This window comes from Micromys minutus (genome assembly GCF_963924665.1).
Source record: "Micromys minutus genome assembly, chromosome: 10".
Taxonomy (NCBI): Eukaryota; Metazoa; Chordata; class Mammalia; order Rodentia; family Muridae; genus Micromys; species Micromys minutus.
The window spans coordinates 65,054,318-65,082,183 of NC_137979.1; the positions used below are offsets into that span (position 1 = coordinate 65,054,318).

At 53.0% G+C, this 27,866-nt stretch overlaps 1 protein-coding gene across 3 annotated transcripts in view; it reads left to right on the forward strand.

The window, feature by feature from the left end:
* Positions 1-3,083: 3,083 nt before the first annotated feature.
* Positions 3,084-27,866, forward strand: part of BAIAP2 (BAR/IMD domain containing adaptor protein 2) — a 60,589-nt gene continuing 35,806 nt past the window's right edge. For all 3 annotated transcript variants that reach the window (XM_080922562.1, XM_080922560.1, XM_080922561.1), the window contains exons 1-3: positions 3,084-3,213; positions 15,768-15,843; positions 18,792-18,878. In XM_080922562.1, coding sequence (XP_080778688.1) covers positions 3,160-3,213; positions 15,768-15,843; positions 18,792-18,878 — 217 coding nt within the window. In that variant the 5' untranslated portion in view covers positions 3,084-3,159. The remainder of the gene's footprint in view (positions 3,214-15,767; positions 15,844-18,791; positions 18,879-27,866) is intronic.

Consider the following 27,866-nt stretch of genomic DNA (forward strand, 5'->3'; position numbering starts at 1 on the left):
GGTGGAGAGAGTTCTTTAACAGGCACAGGTCTCCCACCATCTCTGGAGACCTTAGACCAATGGCTACCGGTCTAAGGCCAGCTCGGCAAGGTGGCTGAGGTGAAGGTGGGGTCACTTCCCAAAGGGCAGCCTCTGCTGAGCACAGGCTCCTGGTCCGTGAGCCCGCCTTGCCAGGAGAACAGCTTGCTTGAAATGCAGGGCTGTCATCCTGTAATTAAATCTGAGACCCCCCCCTTCCTACATGACGCCGAGATGAAACCACTTATATAACACAACCAAAAATAAGCTTGTGGAGACATACACACTGGTGCTCCCCACCCCCAGCCCGTCTCCAGAGATGCCCACCCTGAACCATGACCTGCGATGCTGTGGGCCAGAGGCTGTTCCTGTCTTGGACCTGCACTCAGTGTGGCTGGTACTCAGGGAAGTGGACTATGGGTTTATGGCTGGGGTGGCTGCAGATTTCCACTGGGAGAACTGAGTGGGAAAGCCAGCAGCATGTGGACAATGGTCTGTCTCCGCTTCCAATGTCTTCCCCCAGAGCTGCTCACTCACGGAAACAGGCTCTCCTCCACCCTGGAACTTGGACCAGCGAGCCCCACTCCCACCTCAGCAGAATATAAGAAAAGCAGGGGTGTATGGGAAGGTCTGGGAGGGTGTGTTGGCTGGTAGTCGTCACCCTGAGTGACACTCCTCACCGTTCCCCCTGGGAAGATGCAGGAGGAGCCGACGATAACGGCTTCCTCCGCCAAGACGGACAGGAGTGGGTGCAAGCTCACACAAGGGCCACAATGTCCTAGCTACTAGGCTGCTGAACTTTCAGGAGAGTAAGCCAACTCCTCAGCCACCAATGTAATGGGAAAGGAAAGTTTGTAACGGGCTTTGGATGAAAAGGAGCCAGGGAAGGAGGGGCCTCCTAATCCACTCGGAGCCAATGTCTTGCTGATCTGTGACTGTCCAGCTTACAGTGTACCCACCCACTCAGCAGCTTCATCTCTGACCATTGGTGCCCCCTACCACTGAAGGAACTGTTTCCTGGGTCAGAAAGGCTTCCATGCTGAAATCTGGACTCAGTCTTCTGTCACCCCCCAAAAAAGAGCTATAGGAAACACAGGTCCCGTCACTCTCCTGACCCCTTCCCACCGGAGGTAGTCATGCCATGACAGCCGTTGGCCACGGAGCCCTGAACTGCAGGCAGGATGGAGAGACACTGTCACTCAGGTGTCCTTCCCACTGCAGGCTTCTGCTGCAGCTAGCCAGTCTCCAGGGACACAGACAGGCTTGAGTGCACCACCCACGTGAGTGTGTTCCTTGCACAGAAATGGGGTGTTATGGGAAGGCAGGCCCGGGGAAGAGCCTTGGGATGTTGTGGAAGGGGGAGTGGCCCAGGCCATGGGAACTTTTCTTAGGGAGCTTCTTGCCCTTTTCTAGACAGACAGACAGACAGAAGACCTCCAGCATTTGCAGCCAGCCTCCACCTCTAGTTCTCTCTGTGGCCTTGACCTGGGGCAAGCATGGAAGGGCTGCCTCTACCCTTGTGCCCAGCTCCCTGTTAGCGTCCAGGTCAGTGAGGGGTCAACGTGTGGTTGAGTAGGTACTATACCATGCTGGTCTGAAAGGAATGGGGAGGGGGTGGAGATGGAGGGGCAACTGTGGCCAACCAGTTGCAGTGAGCAGTATTTGACAGGTCCTTATTTGACAGTCAGTTTAAGCTGGCTTTCTGTCACTTAACAAAAAGGACCCAAGAAAACAGATACACAGGGATGTACACTGAAGTAACATAGACAACAAGGAAAAAGACCACAGTGGGGCCAGCGGCAGAAAGAACAGGAAACCAAATCTCTGTCCCATGCTTTCTAAACCTTTCCTTTTCCTTCTTTACACACGTAGCAAAGTGAGTAGGGGCCGTCTGAGTCCTCTGCTGTCTGAGGCCTGTCAGCCTCACGGTGCATTTGTGTCTTCTGGGTTGCTGGAGTGGCGTAACCAGCTGTCCAGGAAATGGATGCTGGGGTGTTATGTTTAATTAAAAGAAATCATTCAGCTCTGGTATTTTACAATGTAAAGCAAATAATTCCTCTCTGTTCCTCTAATTTATGTAAATATTTCTCCAATGGAACCGTGTTGGAACCCCGTGTGCCAACCTGGTCAGTTTTCTCAGCCAAGCCTTACCTTCCTTAAACCACCAGCCACTGGGCAATTCCCAGCTGTGCTGGGAGGCTCCTCCCCCGGGGCTCTCCACCCAACTCCCGCTCCCTCCCCAATTCCCTACCATACCACCCCTGGGATTCGCTCCACGTCCCACTAGCCCCTCTCCCGGATCCTCTTCCCGGAATACTCGACCCAGCTGTCGGTCCCCGCCCTCCGCCCAGCACCGATCCACTACAAGCACCCGCCCCGGGGCCCACCCTGTCCGGATTCAGCCTCCAGGGTTCAGGGTCCTCCCTCTAGAGTTCAGCACGTTCCACCGTCTCCACCTACTCCGGCCCCCGGAGTCCTCCCTTCCGGAAGACCGTCCAGGGTCGACGCACGCCTCGCCGACTCACCTGCAATAGCGCGGGAGCCACCGGCTCCTGTCGCGCACTCCTGAGGGGACCCTTGAGGGCCAGCAGCCGCGATCGCTGCCTTCCGAGTGCCGCCTCCACGCGCGCTCGCGCCGGTGCCACCCGCACCGCCCACACCCCGCGCTAGCTCTTCCTGCGCCACCCCGCCCCCGCTTCCCGCCCCCAACCCGGCTGTCGCTCCGACCCCCTCAGGCAGCTCCAGGGCCCCAGCGCGCGCCGCGCCTCCGCCTCCCAGCGGCCGGCCAATCGCCGCTCGCAGCCAGCCTCTCAGTCCCGCCTCTAGCTCCGCCCTTCGCCCCCGCCTCCGAAATCTACCAATAGGAAGGACGGCGCAGGAGCGGGCCTGGCGGTTGCCTAGCAGCGGCTGGGCTGGGCGGGGGCGGACAGCCGGGGGCGGTGATCCGGGCGCGGCGGGGGCGGGGCCGGGAGGCGGGGTTTTTATGGGGTGGGGCCTTCAGCGGCTATAAAAGCAGCGGCCGCCGGGCGCCGGGCTCTGTGGTCCTGGTCTGCGCGCCTTTTCCTGTTGCTGCAGTTGTCTCCGTTCTCACCGACACCCGTACCTCTGCTCTGGTCTGTGGTGTAGCCGGGACCCAGGACCATGTCGCTTTCACGCTCGGAGGAGATGCACCGGCTCACGGAAAATGTCTACAAGGTGAGTTTCCAGCGCGGCTCCGAGTAGCCCCTAGGTCTTCAGGCCCGAGCAGGGCACCGGCTCCCGGACTGCGGGTGTGGTGGGCCGATCTTTGGCTGGTCACAGGTGGCCGCGCCCGCCCAGGGTCCTTACGCCCGCCGCGGCCCGCGCTGTCCCCGAGCACGAGTGGACGCCCCCACCCCGACGGCTCTGCTCAGCCCCCGCGCGTTCCCTCAGTACGCCTGTCTGTTCCGGCGTCCGGAGGGACCGAGCTGTGCGGGGCCTGGGCTGCTCTGCGAGCTTGCCTGGTCCGCTGCACCCCGGAGTGAGGGGAACAAGGAGCGGGGGCGGCATGGAGGTTGCAGGCTGCCGCGGGCGGTCGCCCTGCGCTTGCTTGGCGCGGTGGCACCGTGGGGATCTTCTAGGCGCTGTTATGCCAGCCTCTGGGCACTTTCTCCTCAACAGGCTTTCCCTTTCCACAACTCCTTTACGAGTGTTAATAGACGTGGCCCAAAGTGGGAGGTCGAGCGCGGACAGGTTGGATGGGTGGACAGATAATCCATCATCTTATGTAACCGCAGAGGGAGAAGACTAATTGTGTAGGAGGCTGACGCGCCTGCTTTTGCTTCTGATATGTGTTAAGAGTCGCATTCACATACTAATCTGTGAAATGACAGTTTTTCATGGGAGAACTGCAGAGCCTTCTGCAAGCCCCCTGTTGTCATGTTATGTCTATGCCTTGGGTAGAGATGGACGGGCCATTTCCTATGCCTTCACTCTGGGTTCTCACAGCCCTGGTCCCTCACCCCCAACAATACAGCCTGGGGGCTCCCTGATGGCACCGGGTACACTGCAGTTCGCAGCGACATTTTTTTTCCCTCAAGAGAGAAATCCCTGCCCTGCCCTGTCTGTGGCAGCCCTCTTACAAAGCTATGCTTTATTTCAAAACTGGGTGAGTGAAATGCTTTCGACTAGAGTCACTGGGTTTTTACATGGAGTTGCTGGTTCATGGCTGAATGGGCTTGTGCTCTGCTCAGGAGCAACAGTTTCTGATTGTATGAACCAACCATGGTTGTGCCTTTCTAAGCAGTGGCCTGTGAAAACCCCTTAGTCGGCTGCCGGCAGCAGATGGAAGCTTCCAGGGTGGCCCCTTAGGTTTCAGCTGGAGTCCGGCGGGCAGATTACACTTTAATTCATCATTTAATAAAAGGCTTTAAAGTTGTAGTTACATGGGTCTGGAGGAATCCTGAAGGAGCTCCAAGACCGTGTTCAAGCTGCCGGCAAACAGGGTTTTTACGTTTAGTATCCATGGGCTCCATGGCATGCATTTCTATCTTGTTGGTTTGCGGAAGCACATGCTGTCAGGGGAGAGAGGTTTATTAAATTATTAGTCACTGGTTCCATTGCAGTTTGCTCTGTACTGCAGGGGATGGGAAAGAAATACTGGTCACAGTCTTTCCCTCTCCCTGTTTTTCTTGCTTCTTTACCGAAATCATTAAAGAGGAACTTCCGCGGTGAGAATCACGCAGGGTATGAGTTTGCTCTGGAGAATCCCAGGGTTCTCCTTAATCAAGCTCATGCCTGGGCAGTCAGCCTGCACTTAACGGCTTCACTCACACGCGGCTGTAATGAATCTGGATGTCCAAAGTCAGAGCTGTTGCAGTGGCCAAGAGTCTGGATCCAGAAGATCCAGATCGTAGCACTTGGGGACATCAGCATTGGTTGCCGGGCTAGCAGGCTGGCGCTTAGAGTGGAATCTCTGTGGGTCGTAAGGTGTTTGGTGGGGCAGTGGTTTAGAGTGGAATCACTGTGGGTCGTAAGGTGTTTGGTGGGGCAGTGGTTTAGAGTGGAATCACTGTGGGTCGTAAGGTGTTTGGTGGGGCAGTGGTTTAGAGTGGAATCTCTGTGGGTCGTAAGGTGTTTGGTGGGGCAGTGGTTGGCGCGTATTCCATGAGAACATGAGCTGATGAGATCTTCATCAGCTTTCGAGGTGATGGGCACAGGTAGGGTGTAGACATCCAAAGGGCTTTCTTGCAGTGTAGGCAGGTGGCTCTTGTATCCTCTGAGGCCTAGCCACTGAGTCTTTGACTCCTGTGCCCAGTTCTCCTTTTGTATTTTGTCACTGAGGAGTGCAGGGCGTATGGTGGCGCTAGTACAGGTTGGGCAGCTTTGGCATGTGGGCTAGGGAGATAACCAGCCCCCACACAGGCATAATCAGGGACGAGCCAGAGCTACCAGTGTGTAGTTCCAGGCCGGTCCAGCCAGTCTGCCATGCTGTCTTCTCTGGGACATGTAGTAACCGACTCCCTACTAGGGGCTGTTCCTTTGCTGGTCGGTGCTTGCAGACATGCTGGCAGTACCTTCTGTGAAGGGCGGGATGTGGCTCTGTTTAGTGTCACCCGCCATGCGGGCTCCGCTGTTTGCTTTGGCCCTTGCCATCACTTGAGCTGCAGTTCTGAGCTGTGTTTGCCTTGGCAAAGAAGGATGCTTGTCCTTGGCCTCCTGATTAAGAATTCAAGAATACAATGTACAGTTTTGATTTTTCTCCTGGAAGAACTCAGACTTTGACCTCTTTCCTGGTGGCTCCGTTCCCTTTGGAGCTGTGTCCTCGGGGAATTTCGTGGAAGATGAAGGGAAGAAAAACAGGGCAGCTTCGTGATGTTCACTAGGAGCTTGTCCATAGGTCTTTGGGCCCTTAAGGGAAGGGGGCTTCAGGCAAGGAAGGCCCCTTCCTCTGTGCACAGGCAACACAGTCTAGAGTCCGACTGGTGTTCACCCTAGGTAGCACCTAGATTGGGCATAGATTACTGGAGGCAGGGTCTACTACCCCCAGTGAAAGAGTGTCTTTAGAATAAAGTCAGCCCAAAGTCACAGAGCTCTTGTGGGTCCCTCTGAGTATACATAGTGGTTTTTGTAACTTGATGAGACCCCAGTGGGATAAGAATGGAAGGTCAAGTTAGCTAATTTGTTGTTTTGAAGATAGGCTCTCACTACATACCCCTGACAGTCCTGGAACCAGACTGGCCTCAGACTCACAGAGATCTTACTGCCTCTGCCTCCCTAGTGCTGGGGTTAAATGGCTGGCCTTTTTTTTTTTCTCAAAAGTTTGTGTGCTTGTGTGTGTACGCGTGTGTCTCTCACTGTGTGTATGTGTGTATGTATATATGCATGTGTATGTATGTATGCATGTATATGTATGTATATTTGCGTGCGTGCATGCGCGCGCGCGTGCGTGTGTGTGTGTGTGTGTGTGTGTGTGTGTGTGTGTACAGCTCCCAGAGTGGTTAAAGGACAACTGTGAGTGTATGTGCTCCTCTCCATGGGTTCTAGGTTGATCTCTGGTTAGCTTAGTGGTTTCCCAAGAATTACAGTCCATGAGAAGTCCTGGCTTCTGGGTAGCCTTACAACCCTTGAGGGTGGCAGTCATCCCTTTAAGTACTAACATCCCCTTGATATGAAAGCTGGTAGAATCTGCTTGTGGTTCTAGGGCCTTGGGCAGCGTGGTTGGCATTGTTACCAGAAGCTATCTGGTCATGTTCCTCAGACTGTAGCCATTGGCAGAAAGCTGTAGCCATCCAACAAAGGTAGCAGGTACCAAATGGTTGCTGGAGAGGTTGTGCTAAACACTTGTATCATGACTGGTCAAGTCTGGAGGGAGAAATCCGCCACCTTTCCTCGTACATCCCTCTCACTTCCTTAGAAGGATGTTTTTGGGGAACTATGGAAGCGTGGGACCATAGCCTCTCCGCTCAGCCCAAAGTGGTACTTGTCCCTTGTTTTAAGAAGGGTATCTACGCAAAGTGGGGGTTCTCACCGGCACTGATTGGCAGTGCATGCCTGCTGAGAGGAGAGAGGCTGCAGTGTTGTGTGTCCAGGGCAGGCCTGTTAGGAGAGAGGCTGAGCCTGTTCTCACTGAGCGGACTGCCTGTCCTTTGAATGCTTCCTTCATTGGTTACCTGCCCATGTCTACCCCCAGCACCTTAGGGATGGTAGTTCAGAGTAGCCAGGGCAACATAAGGCAGCTTGTTTGTCATACTGACCTCTGAATTGACCAGCACTACAGCCCATGTCCCCAGACCATGTCCTGTAGGTCATCCAGTGTGTTGGCTTAGGAAGTGCCTGGTGCCCAGTGCCCAGTTGCATGAGTTAGTGTTTGCTAGAGGAGGTGACCGTGGTGCCCCAGGGGCACCTGGGGCTCTAGGGCATGGCATCTTTGTGTCCAGGCTGTCTTGAAAGAGTGCTTGCCTTTGCCTGCTGTGTGGTGGGTCTTTCCTGGAGTGTAAGTCTTTATTGGAGAGACTGGCTTACTGCACACACCGACTAGCCAGGTCTGAGGACACAGTGTTTTGTCAGCAGGAGGGTGGCGGACGTATGCTGCTGGGAGCTGTAGTCTTGCTACTGCTGTGTTCTTGGTTTGCAGCTTCTGAAGGGCCAGCCCCTGAGGGCTGCACTCTGCCCTTTGACACAGGCAACAGGATCTTGCAAGGGACAGCTTAGCTTCTTAAAAAGAGCTGGGGGAGGAAAGCCACCGGGAGGCTAAGGTGTGGCCCAGCCTCTCACTGATGAGTGACTGTGAAGCCTACTCAGTGACAGCTAGGTGTCACTGCAGGAGTAGAGGGAGTGTCTTTGCTTAGCCCCTCATAGTCCCCTCTGTGCTAAATGTCCTGGACTAGTGTTGTCTGTGGCTGTCATTGTGCGGACACGAGGACAGTTGGTTGCTGCTGACTAGGGCAGGTGCCTTGTTCCTGGTGCTCCTAGCCAGGACCTCCCATGCTACCTTCCTGTCCTGGCCTAGGGTTCTCCTGAGGCCTCAAGGCAGAGAAGCTGCACTCCCTGAAGGCCTGCGTTCAGGGCGACTGTCAGCTTACCTAATTTAGCCTTTACACCAGGCTGTGTGTTGTGATCCCTGCCTGTGCCTAGAATAATTACTGACGGGCGTGGACCACACTGCCACCTTCCTCCAAGCCCCTGCCATCCTCTTCTCTGAGTCATCCCCAGCCTAGTTGTGCAGGTACGACTGCATGACAACATGAGCCTCAGCCTGGGGCAGCAGGGAGGTCGAGGGGTGCAGCTGCACCCCTGAACTGTATCTTAGGAAACTTCAGACCACAGATCCAGGAGACTGCCTTGGACAGTATGAACTGCTCATCAGAGTCCTTCCCACACTTACCATGCACTCCCAACGCCCAGGCTCAACAACTTAGGACCCATTTGACCCCCGTGACTAGGGCGACTTTATCTCTCTGATAGTCTCGTGGCCTGGAACAGTGGCCAGACTCCAATAGGAACCAGCAGTTGGAGCTGGGTGAGTTTCATTTCTAGGTTCTGAAGAGGTGACATTGGAATTGCCATCTGCCCACACTCAGGGGCCGCTGTTCAGCCCTCGGCCTGAGGAGGATTGGCCCAGCGTGTTCTGTCTCCCTGGAGGTGACGGCCCAGTTGTGTGGCTGGCAATCAGGTCAAAATAGAGCTTTGTCCCACTGGGTCCTGGAGTTTCTGAGCTTGGTCCTTTGCCAGAGAGATTAGAAAGCAGGGAGTGAGAAGGGAGAGTGGCCGGGTGGCATGGGGAGGGTGAAAGGTGGGATGTTAGCTGTTGGTTTCCAAGGAGTCACCTTGAGAACCTCGGGCAGGCCCAGGCTTCGTGTCTGTGCTGCTGCCAGCATTGACAGAAACCCATTTCTGCCTGCTGTAGTGCAGTGGGGGGAGGACTGACACCCAGTTCCCTCAACTGCTCTCTCCAGCCCTCGCCAGGGTCTTCTCTGCCTACTCCAGAGTGGGCTACCATAAGGAAGCCTCTGGTCCTTGGACTTGGGCAGCAGTTGAAAGCCACGCTGGCCCTTTTCCCATTTAGCGTGAGCTGTGTAGCCTAGGCAGTGGTGTGAACACTGAGACGCTCTAGGGCCTGGCAAAGGCAGTGTTTGATGGGCTATCTCAAGATCCTGTACCCTCTGCTGGAAGGGAGCATGAGAAGTTCTACCCAGAATACCTCAGGCTCAGATGCAAGAGACCAAGAGACCCCAGGTGGAAGTAAGAAAGTTTCCTTCTGGCTTGGGATTGTGATTTCACACTTGCTGCAGGTGCATGTGTGTGCATGCGTATGCATGTGCTTCTGTTTTAAGGCAGGGTCTCACTACATATAGTTGTGGTTGGCCTGGAACGCTCTGTGTAGACAAAACTCACTTAGAAGTCATAGAGAGTCATCTGCCTTCCCAGCATGGGAAGGTACTGCAGCTGTTCTTGTAGGGAGGGCGGAGTGTAGAGCTCAGCGACAGAGCATCTTCCTAGCGTGCTCAGGATCCACTGTTCTATGCAGTGAAGGGGCACAGGGTAGGAGAGCTGGACACGGTGGTTCATGCCTGTAATCTCAGCTTTTGGGAGCTCAGCAAGGAGAATTTCTTTGAGTTTAAGGCCAGTCCAGGATACACAGTTGAGTCCCAAGTCAGGCAGGCTGCAGAGTGAGATCCTGTCTCAACAAGCCAGATGGGGTGTAAATATTAGATTTCTTTTCAGATGTTAGGATTTCCACAGCAGTCATTGGAAGTCACATTCTTCTAGCTGCATTTTAGCTCAGGACTGTCAGCCTCCAAGGGTCCCCAACACTCACCCCTGAACAATTAAGGGTATTGATGAAACACTTTGAGGGTATCTCTGGGGTTGGCTTTCAAGCTTCTGAGGTGCCTGTGCTACCATTTTTTGTTGCTGCCACTTTCTGGTTCCCAGGCAGCATCCAGGCCTCAGCAGTGAGGACCTCTTCATGATCTACTGGTTTGTAGACTGAAGTATACAATCATGGTAAGGGAAAGTCACCAAAGAAGATTGTGTCAAATGGTCCACACATGCTGGTGAAGGTACCGAGAAATGTGGACATTGGAAAGCACGGCCCCAAGTCTGCCGTGGAAGAAGTGTGTCTCTTGAGCACGAGATGGGATGGCCACGGGATGGGATGGGAGGAAGGTGCCTTATCCACAGGAGCCTTTGTCTTATTGGACCCTTGCCAGTCATGGTAGAGGCTGCTCCTCACAGAGCCAGTGCATTACTGTTTACCTTGCTGGATTTTTATACTGCAGGGAGAACTGCAGGAGACTGGACGTGAGCAGGTCCTCAGCTGCTGTGCCACCACCTTCTTATCATGGTAGCCAGGCCCTTATGCTCCGGGCAGGAGGTTTTTCAGAGGACTGTTGGTGCTCTAGGCAGGGGTGTCTAGCCAACACCTGGGCACCAGTGGTCCAACATTTCTGTCTGTGGCAGTATCTTTTGGACTAGCATATGCTAACTGCCTGACCCAGGGTCCTTGGAAAGAGGGATTGTTCCAGAGCATTCTATGACTGCCTCTAAGCTCACATATGTGTGTCTTCCACCAGTGGGCCTGGCCCTGGTCCTCAGCCAACACACTCAAAGGGGAGATGGCCCAGTCAGTGGCCTTGCATGTTCTCAGGGGTAAAAAGTTAACATACCTCTTCTGTAGACTATGGTAACAGGAAGGCCGAGCACCAGCCCTTCCATGCTGGGTGTGTAGGAACCCAGCAGCGGTCAGCTCAGTACTGACGTATATAATACTACGTGGATCCTTAAAGAGCCCTGGCAGGCCAAGCAATTTCTCCTAAGATCTCTCCTTGGCCAGCAAATGGACCTGGCTTTCCTATGTCTTCACATGGCCATCTTCTGTGTATCTGTGTCAAGGCCTCTTTCTATAAAGACACTAGCCAGACTGACCCAGAGCTCTCCCTCGCTGGTGACCTTGTTTAACCTTATTGACCTCTTTCAAGACTGTTCAAGTTAAGACAATGGTGATTAGAGGACAGGCTTAGTGCATGCGGCCATGACATCATCTGACCTACGGTTGGAGGGAGTGACAACCCCAGGGGCTGTCTGTCTCTATCATGGTGACCTGTCTTTCTAGGTTAATTGTTTTGCTTATTCCTTCTAACTTAAGCCAATTACAGCCCTCAGCTTATGTCAGTGGGTCCTTACAGTGTCATGCCGTGACATCATACAGCACCCAATCAAGAATTTGGATCCAGAAATCAGGCGTGGTGGTGCACACCTTTAATCCTAATACTTGGGAGACAAAGGCAGTATTTGCTGCAGTCTCAGATGGTCATTCTGGTGCTTCTAATGCTGGTTGGACTGGGGTGGGGGTGATAGGAAGGAGGCCCTTTCTTCTGGCTCTTCCTGATGGGAGGCCACCATGACTATCACATCCAGGCTCCCTGCCAAAGACACAGAGTCTCTTTCTTAATTTTGGCAGCTTCTCCAGGGGAGCTATCAGCTGAGAAACTAGAACTACCACGTTGGGGGTGGGGTGAGGCCTGTGCTCAGATTCTGCTGGAGCCCATTGTGTGGCATCTGGGTTCCCCGTCCAGCTCCTGGAAGGAACTGGAGTCTGTCTCTTCTGTTGCCTGCCTCCCTCCCTAGCCGACTGAAGCTGGCCTTGTGGGTCTGGTAGAGCCTCCCACTCCCTCAGAAGCTAGGAGTCTAGTCCTCTGTTCCAGAACAGTCCACGTTGCTCTTCCTGCTTCACAGAGACACAGGTTTTCTGAGGCTGTACGTGCTTCAGAGCCATCCACAGGCTGCTAAGGAGGGCCTGGGCTAAGGCCTGTGTGGCAGGAGCATCCCCACCCAGCCTGTGTTTCTTTCCTTCTGCCCAGAATAGAGAGGGTTTGGCCACAGCCGTGGACAGGGACACACTGCAGAAATGAGACATGGAGGGTGGTTGCTTGGGCTACCCTGGTTCTGTGTCTGAGACCCTTGTCCCTTTCACCCTTCCTTTTTTACTCCAAAGCCTGTTTGCTTCCAGAAACCCATGCCTCTTTTTATCTAAAAGAATGCATACACAGTCCTCTAACCAAGCAAGGTATACAGCTCAGGCTCCACCTCCTTCAGGCAGGCCTCTACGCTCACATAATACCTGGAATTGATTTTATTCCTCTCGCACATGAAATCCTAAGCAAGTCTTGCTGGGTAGCCTGCAAAGCAGCCTGCACTGGAGCTACAAGATGCTGTGGGGACTCTCTCTGACCTAGGTAATGCCTTGGGCTGCAAAGTTTATGCCTGCTTTTCTCCTGAGTCCTGGCTGCAGGGGTGCAGCCACATTCTTGGGCTGGAGCTCAGTGTGGTGGTGCACACCTTTAATCTAGCACTCAAGAGGCAGAGGCAGGTGGAACTCTGTGTTCTGGGACAGCCTGGTCTGTATGGAGAGATCCAGGCCAGCTAGGGATGCATAGTGAAATCTTGTCTTTATAAGAGGGCAGGGGTGAGCTACAGGACACTGCTTGTGACAGTCCTGGCAGAAACACCACAGTAAACTCAGCTGGAGTTTTGCTAATCTCTCAGTAAGCTTCCTGAAGCCCCAGCCCTTTCCGGACGTTCCACAGAATAGTCTCCTGTGGGTTTGCAGGCACCCCTTACATGGCATGTGGAAGGTATCGTTAATAAATACTGAATGAGCAGGTGAGTAAGTAAAAGAATTCTGGTTCTAAATATAGTTCCTGGTCCAGAAAAGTCACCCTAGAGCCACCCCACAGTCACAGTACATTTGGGCCAGGCAGGTCACAGACCTGGATTTTGAGGGAAGTGTGAGGCTTGCTCACTGAGTAGGATTCTGTCCAACCAGGAGAGATGACCTGAGTTGCCCCAAGGCTCCAAAGTGTCCTCTTAGGACCACGAAGTTCTCTGTATGGATAACTGGCTTTAGGTTTCAGGTATGAGGGGAGGTTCCTCTGTTTCCTCCTCTGAATCTTGAATTTGTTTTTCTTTTATTTCATTTCTTTCTTCATTTTTTTAAAGGTTTTTGGGACAGTGTTTCTCTGTGTATCCTTGGGTGCCCTGGAACTCACTCTGTAGGCCAGACTGGCCTTGAACTTAGAGATGGCCTGTCTCTGCCCTCTGTGTGCTAGATAAAAGGTGCCTGCCATTAGCACCCAGCTTGTTTGTTTGCAAGGTCTAAACTGCAGCTTCTGCTTTCCTTCTCTGTGCTCCTCAGTGTTGATAAGGAAGATGATCCCTTCCCTAGTAAGCAAATCCTTCCATTTGAGTACTTCTGCTTAGCACCTTCCTCATAGCATCCCAGGCAAGAGCTTGTTCTCTCATGAGCCGGTCTAGAGCAGGTGGGTAGGGATTATACTCATCCGGGAGGGTCTGGATGAAGTGGGGCAGGGACAGCCACCAGGGACAAGCATGGTTTACTATGTCAGAATGGCTTCTCGATGACCCCTAGGTAATGAGACAGACTTGAGCTCAGGGTGTACACCTGTGTGCACACACACCCTCCAGATGGATTCCCTGCTCTGTGAACCATTGGATTTCTTTATAAGGTAGCTGTAAGTCAAGTGACCCAAAGAAAGGTCATGACATTGGCCAGGAGCCTGGAAATACGCCTCCTTCAGAGCAGGCCCACTTTTCCAGCCAGGGCAGGTGTCGCTGTACAGACCTGGAAAGAACCTGGCCCTCCATGGCCAGGAGAGGCCTCCCTCAGTATCAGCCCAATGGCATTCATGTTTCTGCCACTGCCTCCAGGCCAAGACAGCAGTACCAGTGTGTCCCTAGCTGACTGGCTGCTCTTGAGCAGGTGGAGGCTGTGGCCATGTCTAGGTGTCCTGGCTGGCACTTCACCACCCACATAGCCCAGCTAACTCCCTCTTGCATTCCTCCTGTATGAGCTCAACTGCACTGAGGAAGTGAAACCTCACAGCTGCCCTCTGTGTCACAGGAGGCACGGCAGGTGCCTCAGCTGTCTGTCTCCCTTGGCCTTGAGCGGTTTCTGGTATATTTCTGTCACTCAGGATGCTAATGTAGCTCAGAGGACTGATCTGAGCTAAGCCTCCTCTTCCTCCCAGGATCTCCAGGGGTATTCCTAGAGCCAAACTCTTGCTTGGACCTACTCCTAGACTCCGTTTTCTTCAGCATTTTGCCATGTAATGTCCACAGGGGTGTGGTTCCCAGGTACTCTTTGGGTTGCACAATTCAGATAGGTTCCCCAAGCCATCCACCTCAATTCCCTGTCCCCTGTGCTGCCTCTCTTGTCTCTCCAATCAGGTCCCAACTGTCCTCAGACACTGCCTGGTATACAGACACAGGAATTGAGTCCTGGTGGGAGCCTCCTTCCTTCCCTTCATAATCAGAGGGTTGGACAGCAGGGAGGCTCCTCTCAACTTCCTCTTTGACTCTTGACTAGAATCTCTACAGCCCGGGGGCTTTTCAATGTATCCAGGTGCCTATCCTGTTCAAGGGACATTACTGTGCTCACTTCCTCTCCTGTTTGCTCCTGTAGCCCCTTCAGGGCAGCTTGGTTGGCCCAGGGCATTTACACTGCTCTGACCTGCCTGCCTCCTTTTCTAGTCACGACAACTGGTCCTCCCTGCCCTCCTGTCTCCAGCTCTGTTCGAGCCCTTCTGCCTTCCCTCCCTAGTTGCTGGTTGTGGGATGGGACCTGGAGATTGGTTGGTTGCTGAGTGTTCATTATATGTGTGGGCTCTGGGCAAGCATGAGGAGGTGGCCAAGAAGACAGTGCCACCAGCCCTGTAGTTTGGCTGAGAAGTGTTGCTGTATGAAGTTCCTGTGTGCTGGGAGCCCTCGTGGAGTGATCAGCTGGTCAGCAAGCCAGGCTCACATGTGAAAGGGATAAGGGGGTGCAGCTTAGAACTGGAGTCTTCATTCCCCTAAGAGTGGGGGAGGGTCTTCATGTCTCATGGTGAAGGTACCCTGCCATAGCTAAGGGCAGTCCAATACAGAATGGATCCAACGGTGGGTTTTCCAGAACCAAACCCCATTGTGGGCCCTGACTCTGGTGTCCTTAAATGTCCTTCTTATCTGTTGTGCTGGCCCTTCGCTGAGGCCACAGGTTAGACTGAATTGGTGTAAAGCCTGGTGACTTCCCTTCCTGTTATCCTAGAAAACAGTCGGGCTCCTCCTGTGGCTTAGGACCTGGTCTGGTCAGGTTTTCTTTCAGAGTTCCTCCTGGGGTCTCCCCTGACTGGCGTAGGTTGTTGACAGTCTGTGGGTATTCTGCTGGTAGGATTCTCATTTGGCTGCTGTTTGTGTGTGCCTGTTTTTATGCCATGTAATTAAAACATTTATTTGGCCTTCACAGTGAAAATCTAATTTCTTGAGTCTAAGAACTGCCGATATTGGCACAGGGACTGCAGTCCGTCGGGTAAACAGATCCGGAGCCTGTTGGATTGTTCATAGCATGGTATTTGTAAATCAGGCTGTGCACTGCTGTAATCAGAGCTGATGTTGGTAATTGGTGTGTTGAGCTAGGGCGGTGGTGTGGGGGGCGTCGCTGAGCATTTGTGTGTGGCCAACGGGTGGCCTCCCACGGCTGACTCAGCCCTGCCAGCCTGGTGCCATGCTTGTGAGTGCTGCCTGTGCCACAGGCCCTGCGAGGACCCCTCGTTGCTCTGCAGACAGCCCTCTACAGCAGGGCCCTGTCCACACCGGGCTGCAGCGTGCACAGCAGACAGAACTGGGTCTCCGACCTGGGGAGATGGGCAGTGTTTTTGACCCCATCCAGGCTGAGCGCACCCAGCTATGGTGGATGGTGGTGAGGTGACGTGACTTTCTCTGCTCTTTTCCAGACCATCATGGAGCAGTTCAACCCCAGCCTCCGCAACTTCATCGCCATGGGGAAGAACTACGAGAAAGCACTGGCAGGTATAGCTGAACCCTGGCTCACAGATGAACTTCCTTCCAGCCTCTGACTGCCTGGGGAGGAGCTGCTAGGCCTCATCTTGATGAGCCGAGTAGAGGGTGTGTGCACCCCGATGCTCAGAGTGTGACCCTGCACTTACTGTGACTACAGCCCTTACCGCAGGCCGCTTTGGTCCCAACAAGCAGGCTACTTAGAGACAAGGGTGTTGATAGGGCTGATCTTTAGAGTTTCATGCAAAGTAAAGGATTAAGGTTGGTGCTGGTAGGAGCAAAGGACTTTACCACAGCACTACCAAGTGGCCTCCAGTACCACAGTCCTCCCAGGTACCCTAATCTATTCTTTTGATGGCTGCTCCAAGCAGACCTGACTCTGGAGGAGAACCACGGCAAACAATCTCCTGAATAATCCCAGAGGTCACTGAGGTGAGATGTGGGAGGAGAATATCCCATGGGCCTGGTCTGTTGGATCTCACAGCACTGAGATAAAGCCTTGAGGGCTGGCTTCCTGATCGTGAGACACATGGAGGATGTTGGGAGGGCTCCCCTTTGCTCTCCCAGGGCCACTGTCCTACCCTTCTCTGCAGCACTGGACTCAGTAGCACAGCCCCCAGAGACCTGTGGGATCCCAGACACGCTGAGTTCAGATTCTGTCCCCTAGGAATTACCGTCTCCTTTGTGGAAGAAGCCAATTTAGAGGGTCTTCAAGCCACCTGATCCCAGGCTGTGAGTTCTCAGGTTGCATAAAGAATTGGCCACAAGGGCTAGGGAAGTAGCTCCGTCTATTGGCAAGGTGCTTACCACAGGAGTATGATTTCCTAGTTTTCATGCAAGTTCCAGATACAGCCACATAGACCTGTAACCATAGCAAGGTGGGCGTAGCAAAGGAGGGTCTTGCCAGCCAGTACACGGCAGTGCACACTCGTCCATACACATGGGGACACACAAACACAAAAGAAGTGCCCATGGGGAGATGGCTCAGTCAAATGCTTGCCACTCAAACATGAGGACCTGGGTTCTAATCCCCAGCACCCATGTAAAACCCAAGTGCCGTATTGAGCAACTGCAGCCCCACTAGTGCTGGAAGGGGCTCCGCCAGGGGAGGTGGTATCTGCTCCTCTCCTGCTCTGTGATTCCTTTTGCTCATGGGTATTTGGAAATGATCTTGCTGTTTAGCTCAGATTGTCCTCATACTCTGCTATCCTGCCTCAGCCTCTCAAGCATGGAGATTACTAACATTTGCAACCACAACCAGCCCTTGGCCCTCTGCTCTGATGCCTGGCTTGCCCTCAGCTTCCCTTGTGTGGTAAGAGGAGCTGACGTTTCTGACTGGTTGTAACCTCCTGGAAGAAGCCCCTGGGAGCAGAAGTGTAGTGTGGAGACCAACAATGAGGTTTCTGTCCTGTCCCCTAAGCCACCCTTCTCTCCCCAGGCACAGCCCACAACACTCCAGTCCTCCCAGCCAGAGAGCTTTCTGGGTCCTTGAATGAAACCAGCTGTTTCTGGTCTGACTTTCGGGTGGACTGTGTCTGGTGAAATTGGAAGGCTTAGGTGGTTAGCTATGGAAAGCAGGCAAGAGGCTGACACATTTCACACCAGTGGTGTCCCCTTCCAAAACCATTCTGTGTGGGTGACCTCCCCGTGAGGAGTCTGTGTGACTCTCTGTCAGTAGATTTCTGTGTCCCAGCGTCCTGCAGCTGAGGTGTGGCCTCACCTCTGCGGGTCTAATGGAGGAGGGTAGCAGTCTCCTCTTTGATGTTGCCCGCCAGCCCCTCAGTGCTCAGGCACGGATTTCCTTCCAGACCCTTCCGGCTGTCCCTTGTGTTCTCACATGCCTGTCCAGGCTGTGTGGACAGGCTGGATGGTTACTTCCTCTTCCTGTTTTCCCTGATTGTCTGTGCTTAGTCTCACAGGTTACCCACACCACCTCAGCCCCTCAGCCTCCTAGTGCCTAGCTTCGGTTCCTGTGGGTTTTTTTTTTTTTTAACTTCGGTTTGTTTTAAGAAGCCCACCCTCCTAGGCAACAGAATCTCCTCAGTCCCCCAGGGACATGGTCTTGTACCACAGAACAAAGTGTGTGCACTGAATTGAGAACCATATAAACTGTGATAGAGTGCCGGGTTCCAAGCCTCTGACAGTTCTGTAGGAAATAAATTAGAGCTTGTAGTGGCGCCTCTGGTGGCTGCTTCCCATGGCCCTGTTCTCCAGACCTGGTTCTTCTGTTGGTCCCCGCCCCCCCCCCCACACACACACATACACACTCTGGCATAGTCTGAAGGAGAGGTAGGCGGGACCTTACTCAGATGAAGGAGTGTGCCAGGTCCTCCAAGGAAGTCTAGACCTGGTGGCTGTGTGTCATTCTGTCAGTAGCAGCCACTGGACTGGTGGGAGGAAGAGGCAGGTGTGAGCCTTCCACACCCAGTTCACTGGTGCCCCTGATACCCAGAGACCCCTCTGACTACTGGAATGCAGATAAGACGCCTTTAGGCTACTCTGGGCAGTAGCGCCTGCTCTTGGTTAAGGCCTATTCTGAGACTGAAGACACTGACTCTTTTGACTTGGAAACTTTGGATAAAGCAGTGGCCTCCTGCCTTTCAGATCTGCCTTGATCTTGCCCAGGGTCTGTAGGCGCTTTGTTTGGTGTAGTACACTTAAAGCTGCACTCCCTCCCCCTCGTTAAACAGCACATGACAGGGCGCCACGCTCTGCAGTTTGACTTGAATAGCTCTGGACCTGCACAGTACACTGTGTTCTCACAAATAAAAGGAACCCTCGTGAAAGCAGTCGAATAAGAATGCCAACAAGTAGCCGTGGTGTCCACAGAGGTGACGAAGCCGGGGCACTCCTTGAGCTCGTCCAGGCTTAGGTGGGGGTGGGCTGGCTGTCGTCCGCCCCTGTGGGCAGCAGAGCTTTTCTGGGTTCTGTGCAGTAACTACTCTCTCCTCTCCCTTCAGGTGTCACCTTCGCTGCCAAAGGCTATTTCGATGCTCTGGTAAAGATGGGGGAGCTGGCCAGCGAGAGCCAGGGCTCTAAGGAACTTGGTAAGACCCTTGGCTGGGAAGAGGCCTAGAGGCCCCCTAGAATTGTAGGATATACCCAGGCAGGTCTGGAGTGCCGGATGTTGGACTGAAGACCAGGTTTTACCTGTTAAATAAGAAAAGTATTTTTAAAATGGCAGAGCTGGTGACGGCACTCTCTATTGAAGGAAGAATGTACCATGTAACCTGAGGGTACCGCTTGGAGCTCACGCTGGTGGGCTGTCTCCCTTGAAGAGTGTGGCTGGGCACAAACAGACACAGGTAAAGCCACATTTAAGGACAATGGGACGAACACTTAAGTGGCAGATACGAGGGGCCTGTGTGGAAAGTTGGCCACTAACTTAGGGAGCCATTCCTGGCATGAAAACAAGTGAAAAGTGGAACCCCTGGGGGGCACACTCCCACACAAGCTTCCTAATGCAGGAGACGTAGGGGTGCTGGAACGTAGACTTCCCAAGTGGTCTCTTATGCAGCCTGTGTTTTTCACTGGCTCCTGTGAGGTGATGTTGCGAGCTGGGCTTTAATGGAATCCATGTTTTCTTGGTTTTCCTGTGGGTGCTGATGTGGTTGAGGTCTCCTCTCTGTCACAGGGATGTTTGGCTATGAGGGGCAACCCTTTGTTTATCTGCAGCTCTTAGGCTGTCCTTGGACACAGAGAATAAATTTGGCCTAGAACCACTTGGTTTCTTCTAGCAGTGGGCACAGAGGACAAGTTTCTACATCTGGCCTTATCCAGAGAGGCCTCCCTTTGGGGACCATTCCAGGAGGTGGTCCCTGTCTGGCCAGCAAGGATACCAGGTAGATGTGCTCAGGAGGAAACAGCTTGAGATGCCTTAAGAGATCCAGGCAGTGAGGTTTGGGACCAGGAGCTTTCCTGAACTAACAAGAAGTCTGGGTTATATTGTTGGGTCTGGGGAACTGATTTTTCTCCCTCCAAGACAGGGTTTTCTGCTGGTGCCTTCCCAGTGCTGGGATTAAGGTGTCACCACCCCTGGGTAGGACTGAATTTCTTTATGCATATGATAATAATTCCAGCTCTCAGACTTGTCTGCCATGGCTTGCAGGCAGAGACACAGAGGTTTGTTTGTGGGTGTGATTCACAGGGTACTTTTCACCACTGAAAGTGAATGATTCACAGTGCTTGATGTACTGTAAGTTTGTTCTATTCTCTGTATCTAGCTCCAACTTTCCTTTCGAGTGTCGCTATTATGGGCAGGTGTCACCTGGCCTGCTCATCTGCTGGCGGACATTGGAGTGGCTTCTGCTCTGACTGCTGTGAGTGGTGCAGCACTGAGAGCAGGAGTGTGAAGTGTTGGTGTGGGCTCACATTTCTTTTCTCCTGGGCGCATACCCGGGAGTGGAGCTGCTAGAGCAAACGCTTGGAGCCTGCGTTAAAGCTTTGCTTTAAAAATAAGTCAGCCCTGTTACCCACCCCCTCCCTGCCCACGTCTCCCTCCAGTCAGCTGCTCCGTTCCATGTGCTGCTTGCTTCCAAGCGTCTGAAAGGCAGGTTCATGCTGTCTCTTCTTTTTAACTTTATGCTAAGCAGTTCTCAGGACGGAGTTTGCTTTCTGATGCCAGGCTCTCACCACACCCAATATAACTATCAAAGTCTTCGCTAAAATCAATACACAGTTTTGATAGTTTTGTTTTATGGTAGTAATAAATGTCCTCTTCCCAGCTGAAACCCATAATCCTTTGAGATTGCTTGACTTCACTGCCTCGTGGGGAATGGAGCATCAGCTGCAGATGTTAGAGCGTGCTCTGTGGAGGGGCTGCGTGCTGGCGGACCTGCCCATTCCTTCCAGTCCGGCCTCCCCACCCCGGCCCCAGCACTCATTAGCCCTTTGTGTAAATGCACCACTGCACCCAGCGGCTCCCTTGCCTGGTCCCTCTTCATACTCTTAGGCCATGTCCTACGGTCTGTCAGATGGTACAGCTCAGTACACCCTCAGCCGTGAGGGCCGACAGGGCTGCTCCTAGTCAGGGTTATTTCCAAATTTTCATTTTTTTAAATTAATGCTGTTCACCATCTTTTCCCGTCCTTAGTTGTCATTTGTCTTTTGTAAAATGTAAACGGAAGAGCCAGGCATGGTGGCGCACCTTTAATCCCAGCACTCGGCAGGCAGAGGCAGGCAGATCTCTGAGCGTTTGAGGCCAGCCTGGTCTATACAGTGAGTTTCAGTAAAGCCAGGGCTACAGGGAGAAATTCTGTCTTGAAAAATAAACTCCGAGTCACGCATCTTACCTCTTACCCGTCCACTTTACTACGTATGGATGTACTTACTCTGTATGGAAGACGCCTCACCTCGCAAGAGCTGGCTCTGCAGGAGTGCACTAACAGGCTTGGCCTAGTGGTGTTTTTAGGATGAAGTTCGATTTTAATTTTGAATTGAATTGTTGACTTTATTTTGGTAGCTTATTGATTTTTATTATGATTCAGGTCATGATTCTAATTATAACATTATAACCCGTGTAATTATTGTTTGATGATAATTGATTTGATCCCAAACTACTGACTGCTCTTGGAATCATTTCTGTTCATTCTCTGGGTCCATCTACCCATTTGTTTCTTCTTCCTCCCTCTTAGAGCCCACTGTCCCTCCCAGGTGGAGCCCCTGGCCTCTGCACAGCCTGTCTGCTCTGTTCCTGTGTTACTCTCTTGGGGGGAATCTTGTTTCTCCTTTAAGGTTCCAAGCAGGGAAATGGGAAGTGGTTTGATATTTTCCTGTCTCAGGCTGGCTTGGCTGGTGAACAAAGGAAGGATCTTGGTTAGTGTTTGAAGGCATCATCTGTCACCTTTAACACTGAGTGGCACTGCTGAGTTATGTTAGTACCATATTCATTTTATTCTGGTTCTTGGTCTTCACTCCTTGTGAGCCATCTGGGTGCCCTGAAGTTACCGGGCTGCAAACAGGGGTGAGGCTGGGTATGGCAGCAGCCTCCGTGGTAGGGGTGGTCTCTGATCTTCATGGTCATGATCCTAGGCGAAAAGAATGAGGGAGCTACTTGGCAGGGTGGAGGAGAGGAGCAGCCGACGCGTCTGAGCAGAAATGTTCGTAGTCCGGAGCAGGGTGGTGAGCCTAAGAGAGAAGCGGAGCTTTGGGTAACCAGGGCCGTGGAATAACCCTTGTGCCACAAGTGTCATCTGCAGGAAGGCTGATGGGTGCGGCCTGCTGTCCTTCTGTCTCGTTACCAGCAGTGGGTACATTCCTTTTCACTGCTGTAGAGTAAGTACTCCATAGACACATAATTAACCATCTACTCTCTGGTCTTCTCTTTGCTGCGCTTGAGTTATTCCCAGTGGGCTTGGCTGTTGTGAGCAGGCTGTTGCACAGGAGATGTGAGGCTGAGGCTCTTTAGAGATAAATGCTCCGGGACTCCGTGGCCTTTGGCAGCAGCCGCTGTGAAACAGGGCTTGCTTGCTTCCTAGTACCCAGAGTGGCAGCTCTTCCTGATTGTGTCTGTTGCATGTTTGTAGACTGTGCTATCAAGTGCATACATGTTAAATGTTGTGTCTGGAAAGCCCCATCATCAGGAGATGACCTTCTCTGTACCAGTTAGCCTTATTTGTAGTCTACTTTTAATACTATTTGGTTTTCTCCTCCTCCTGTCTGTAACTTTACTCATTACTGACCACTTGATACTTAGTCAGCGTGTCCAAGACAAGCTGGTCTAGATTTGTAAGGTTCCCATTGAGGAACCGCAGAGCCCTGAGGGAATGTGCCCCCCACCCACCCACACACAACCAGGGTGAAGAAACCTCAGGTCTGCCCCAGGGTGGAGACTCTATCTAGATCAGCCTCTATTGCTTCCTAATCCGTTGTTTTCAGGGGTTGTTCTTTCTTTTTTGAGACAAGGTTATGCTGTGTTGTCTAGGCTGGTCTTGGACTTCTGGTCACAAGACCTTCATCCTGTTCAACCTGTGAAGTAGCTAGGACATAGGCATGTAGCATCACACCTGTCTTCAGTGGTCATCAGATTGTGACAGCCAGCAGAGAAGAGCTTATAAGCCCACCCTTTTACCATAGCCCTCTTTCCTGGACTTTCTGGTTTAGGGCCCTGGCTGCACAGGGGAGGGGTTTGGTTTTCAAGCATACAGGAGACCTAACCTTGCTAATTCCTTCCTCCCTTCTTTTTCTGCCCTATGCCCTCCCCCTCCCAGTGCTTTTCCACATTGGGCAATAGCAAGGAAAGCTGCCCATGGCTCCTGCTCTGGTCACAGGGCAGAGAACACCGTCAGGGTTGTGTAGGACCCTGTGCACGAGCACAGGTGACAAGCAGCAGCCGCCCTTCACCCCATCTCCGTCTCTGCAGAGAGTACTTCCCTGGTGCTGGACAGTGAACGCCCTGGGAGTCACCAGTTAGTGAACGGGCAGTGCCAGTCTTTGATCTTCAGTCTTTCTGTACTACAGACTCTGGCCTCACAGCCAGGGAAGGGCCTCGAGCCCGCAGGCTCACGCAGGGACCATCTTCTCATCTCCACTTGGGGTGGTTTTTGTTTTTTTTTCCTGCCTTGAGAAAGTCTGCAGCCTGTCAGAGCTTTACTTTGATATAGCAGGCTGCTTAGTCAGGGACAGAGGGCAGCTCTGAGCTATGTCTTCACACAGCATGTCTGGGGCCCTAGCCACTTGTTTGCCCGTGGTTGTCTTCCGTCTTTGGATACCCTGCCCCTGTCTCTGTCAGAGTATTCCCCAGTGCCAGAAACAGCTGGCAGCAGCTGTAACTGGAGCTAACTAGAATGACGTGGATATCCAGCGAGGCATGAGCTCCAGGCCATTTATGAATTTGTAGAGACGTGCACTGTTCCCATTGTCAAGGAGCCCTGTGTAGTGTGGCCTGATGCCGAACAGATGGAGCTCAGAGACAGAAGCTCCGCTGTGTGCATCGACCGAACCCCGCAGAGGCTCTTACTCTCTTACCTTTGACTGACATCTGGGATTTGTGGAGATGTGAGCATCTATGTCTCTGCTCCATAACTGCTGGTTAGCGTGGAGGACACGGAGCAGGATGTAAGCCACGGGTGCCCACCATGGATGTAGCGCTCACACTTGTCAGTGGAAGACCTGTCCAGTCTGCCTCAGCAGCAGCTGGACTGTCCATCCTGAACTCCCTCAGCAGGCTATACACCAACCTGTTGGACAGCCACCTGCACCTCTTCGGTCCAAGATGGCTGGGTGTGTAGAACTGGGCTAAATCTGAGACAGGGAGGAGACGAGAGTTCGGATGTTCATGGTAGGATGTGCACACCTGAGCAGGTGGGCAGGTGTTTGGGTGTCCTGTCAGCAGGGGTCAGTTAACTGCCCTTGGCCTGTCCTTGATCATCTTGTGGACTTGAGATCTGTTAAAGAACCACCACAGTGAACAAGGTGAACCCTGACTGAGCAGGACTCTCATCCCCTTCCTGTGGTCAGGATCCACTGAAGCAGTCCGTGTTCCAAGGCCTCAGCATGGATGTGTTTCGTGTTTGCTGCAGTCAGGGCTGTCCGCTGGCTGACTGTGCCTGTCTCTGGAGGCTTCTTCAGTGCTCTTTCCTTTAAAGGGCTGCTTTGTACCTGCCTGGGCCTGCAGCACACTTGTTTGCGATCACAGGGACTTGTGTGTGCTTGCTGAGAGCCCCAGGCCTCAGCTGGGACTCTGCTGTCTGCTAAGCCTCACTGGGCTCCAAGGGGAATGAGCAGATGCTGGGTGCTGGTCACAGCCTGCAAGTAGGGATGCTCATAGACAGGCAACTGCAGCCCTGCCTCAAAGTCAGCCTGGCTTCAGCCATTGAGTCTCCAAGCAAGGTGTGACCCGGTCGTGTCCTGCCTGAAGTGAGGAGTTTTTCGAGTGGTCTAGGACTTGAGGAGCTACAGCGTCAGCTGCTGTCCAGCCAGCGTCAGGCTCACTCAGCCAGTCGCATTGGATGGCCCCAGGCATCCAGGTCTCTGGGACATAGGGACTGTAGATTTTTAACCCCAGTGGCACCTGTTGGCCTAGGTAGTTTTGAAGGTGCCAGCTAGTTAGGCTCTGGTATTTCTGATGAGGCTGTAAGGTGATCTAGCCATGTTCTTCTCTTAGGTCAGGCAGAGCCCATCCACACCTGGTCAGGGAGTTTGAGTATGTTCACTGACCACTTCAGAGCAGAGACTGTGACCCCAGCCTCTCTTTTGGGAACATGACACCAACTATTTGAATGTGTCTCCGGTTGTCAGATGGACAACCACACAGGATCCATCTTAGAGACTGCTAAATGCTGATGGCACTGTCTGGAGGCCTTAATGAAACCCACTCAGAGGGAGGGAGCTGTGTCCATTGCACATTACTGAGGAGCCCGACTGGCCTAGCTGCTTGCCCAGGGTAGGGACAATAAAGGATCAGGGCCTGGCAATGCCGGGCATGGATGAGGCTCCCCTTCTAGCTAAAGGCACTAAAGCTCCCGTAGTTCTCCCTCCCATCTCCACAGTAAGAAGTGAGGATTGCAGGGGTCCCTTAGATTCCTGCCAGGGTCCCATGCTTTACTCTAAAAGTACACTGTGGAAGGCACTGGGCAGTTGCCAGGCTAGACTCAGCTGAGGCTCTAGGGCTGCCAGCAGGGTGGGCTCAGGTGGCCAGGTCTCTTGTGTGGCAGCCCCGGCCACCTGCTGAGAGCTCTGTGGGGCCTCACTGAGGCTCTGTCTGGAGAGATTAATAGCAGTCTGAATTGGATTTGCTGAAACCTGGGCAGCAGCCTGACAGCCAGAGAAGACGCAGCAGGTGTCCGTGTTCTTCAGCCCCAGGTCTGTTCTGCGGTGGGAATATTAATAAGGACAACAGAGACAGGGCTGGTGACCGCAGGGCCTCCTCCCAACTGGTGCCTCCGAGCTGTCTCTTGGCAGTGAAGGAGCAGCAATCACCTGGCTAAAGTATGTTAGGCTTAGAGCTCAACCTGGGCCCTGTGAGGACAGGGGGTGACCTGGCTCTGCCCGAGTCCCAGGGTTGCAGCAGACGGAGGTGTTCATTGGCTCTTTCAGACCATGGTCCCTTTCAGTGTCCCAAAGGCCCACAGAGATGCCACTGAGCATAAAAACCAAGTCATAAGAACTGGACCTCCCTGGAGCCAGGACAGCTCTGGGAGCCCCCAGGAGCCTCACAGATCTGTGGTCGGCCATGCGCCCCCAAGTCAAAGTCTATTTACCTGTGTGGCAGCACCAGCTGCTCACGTTTCAGTCAGCAGTTGGCATGGGGCACTCCAGGTGTGGCCAGCAGCTTCTGTGGACAGGTCTCTCTCCTTCCCTGGACTTTCCCAAGGCAATGGTCGTGAGGGGCGTGGGCACACACGCCAGGCACCTGCATTCAGACCACAGCAGCTGAGAGAATGGGGACCCAGGCTTTCCAACAGACTTTTGTAATGAGCGATGAGCTACTGGGTGCGGTCAGAAACATGGGCAGGTAACAGAGGGCCAGGGGTCTTCCAGTAGCCCTAGGTGGGAAACAGTACAGGGCTCTTGGCCAGTAGCAAGACTGGTCAAGAGTCCAGTCTGAGATGAAAGCAGTCTGTGTAGCCCAGTCTCCTAAAGAGCAGCTTCCGTTAGACCATGTGCATTTGGCACGTATATAGGAGGGAAGTGAGGTGGCCTCAAACCAGGGACCCCTAAAAATCACTTGTTTCTGAGACTTAATTTAAAGTAGTTTTAAAAACAGTCACAGAAATGAACAACAGTCCTAAAGGGGAGGAGGAAGCAGCGGGTTTGGCATTCGCCTCATACCTGTGACCCCAGTACTGGGGAAGCCCGAACTCTGTCTAGCCCAAGGTTACATGGAATTCTCTATCAAAAAACTAAAAGAGGGCCGGAGAGATGGCTCAGCAGTTAACCTGGGGTCAGCTTCTAGCATCCGTATCAGCTCACAGCCAGCTGTGGGCCTGCGTGTGGTACACATACACACATGCAGACAAAAACACTTGTGTGTACATGAAATAAATCCAAACACAAATTTTAACTAGCAGTAGCAGGTCCTAACCTTTTAATAACTGAAATCTTTTAATAGCTCTGTGGGCTCGTGTTACGTTGTCCTTGGTATAAGTTACACATTGAAAGCATTTTATCCCTGATCTGGGGTCTCATGAAAACAGTGCATTGCTGGAGAATGGGCTCAGTCATGTCCTAGATAGACTACAAGCTGAAGTGAGTATGCCATAGACAGTACCACATCCACACAATGTCTAGGAATGCTAGACGCGTCTCTGAAGTGTCAGAGGACAGTGAATGCTGGAGAGATGAAAGGCAGACTGGAGCCCAGTCATCATACAGGTGCTGGTCTGTGGGACAGCAGCCCTCAGGAAGGTTCTGAGCTTCCCATCTGCCTTTCACCCCCAGTGTGTCTACTGGAACTTTTGTCACATCTTCCACCTCTGTTGTTCTTCCGCACAGGACACAGAAGCTGTGAGGTCTTTGTGCTGCCGAGCATGTGCGCTGGTGGCCCAGTGCCTGTTCCTCTTGGGCTTCCTACCCTGTGAAGGGAACTTCCTCACACCATCCCAAGCCTGGCCAGTGGCCAGTGTATTCCTGGATACTATTGAGTCCATCTTTGTTCCTCAGTGCTGGGGCGCTTGCTCGGGACTCGGAGATGATGCCATACGAGACTGACAAAGCAACATTGCTAACCAGTCTTCGAGGTCTGCTCGTTCCCTTGGATGAGCTGGTTTTAAGGGGTAGTTTTACCCAGAAAGAATATAGTGGGCTCTGTCTGTCCACTGTGGTCAGGAGCTTGTCCTCTTCTACCAAAGGAGCTTAGTCTCCATGGATGGGATTGGGGACACAACTACTTCCTTCTCTGGTCTCTGGTCAGACCTGAATTTCCTTACAGACATCGGGTAGAAGAGAAGTCAGACAGGACCGAGGACTAGGATGTCTCACCGAGATGATCTCTAGTGGACAAGGGCAGGGAGGGGCCCCGAGAGGGAGCTGTGCCTTATAAGGTTCTGACTGCTCACCTGTGTAAGGAGAGCATTAGGTCTTGTCCCAGCATCTTT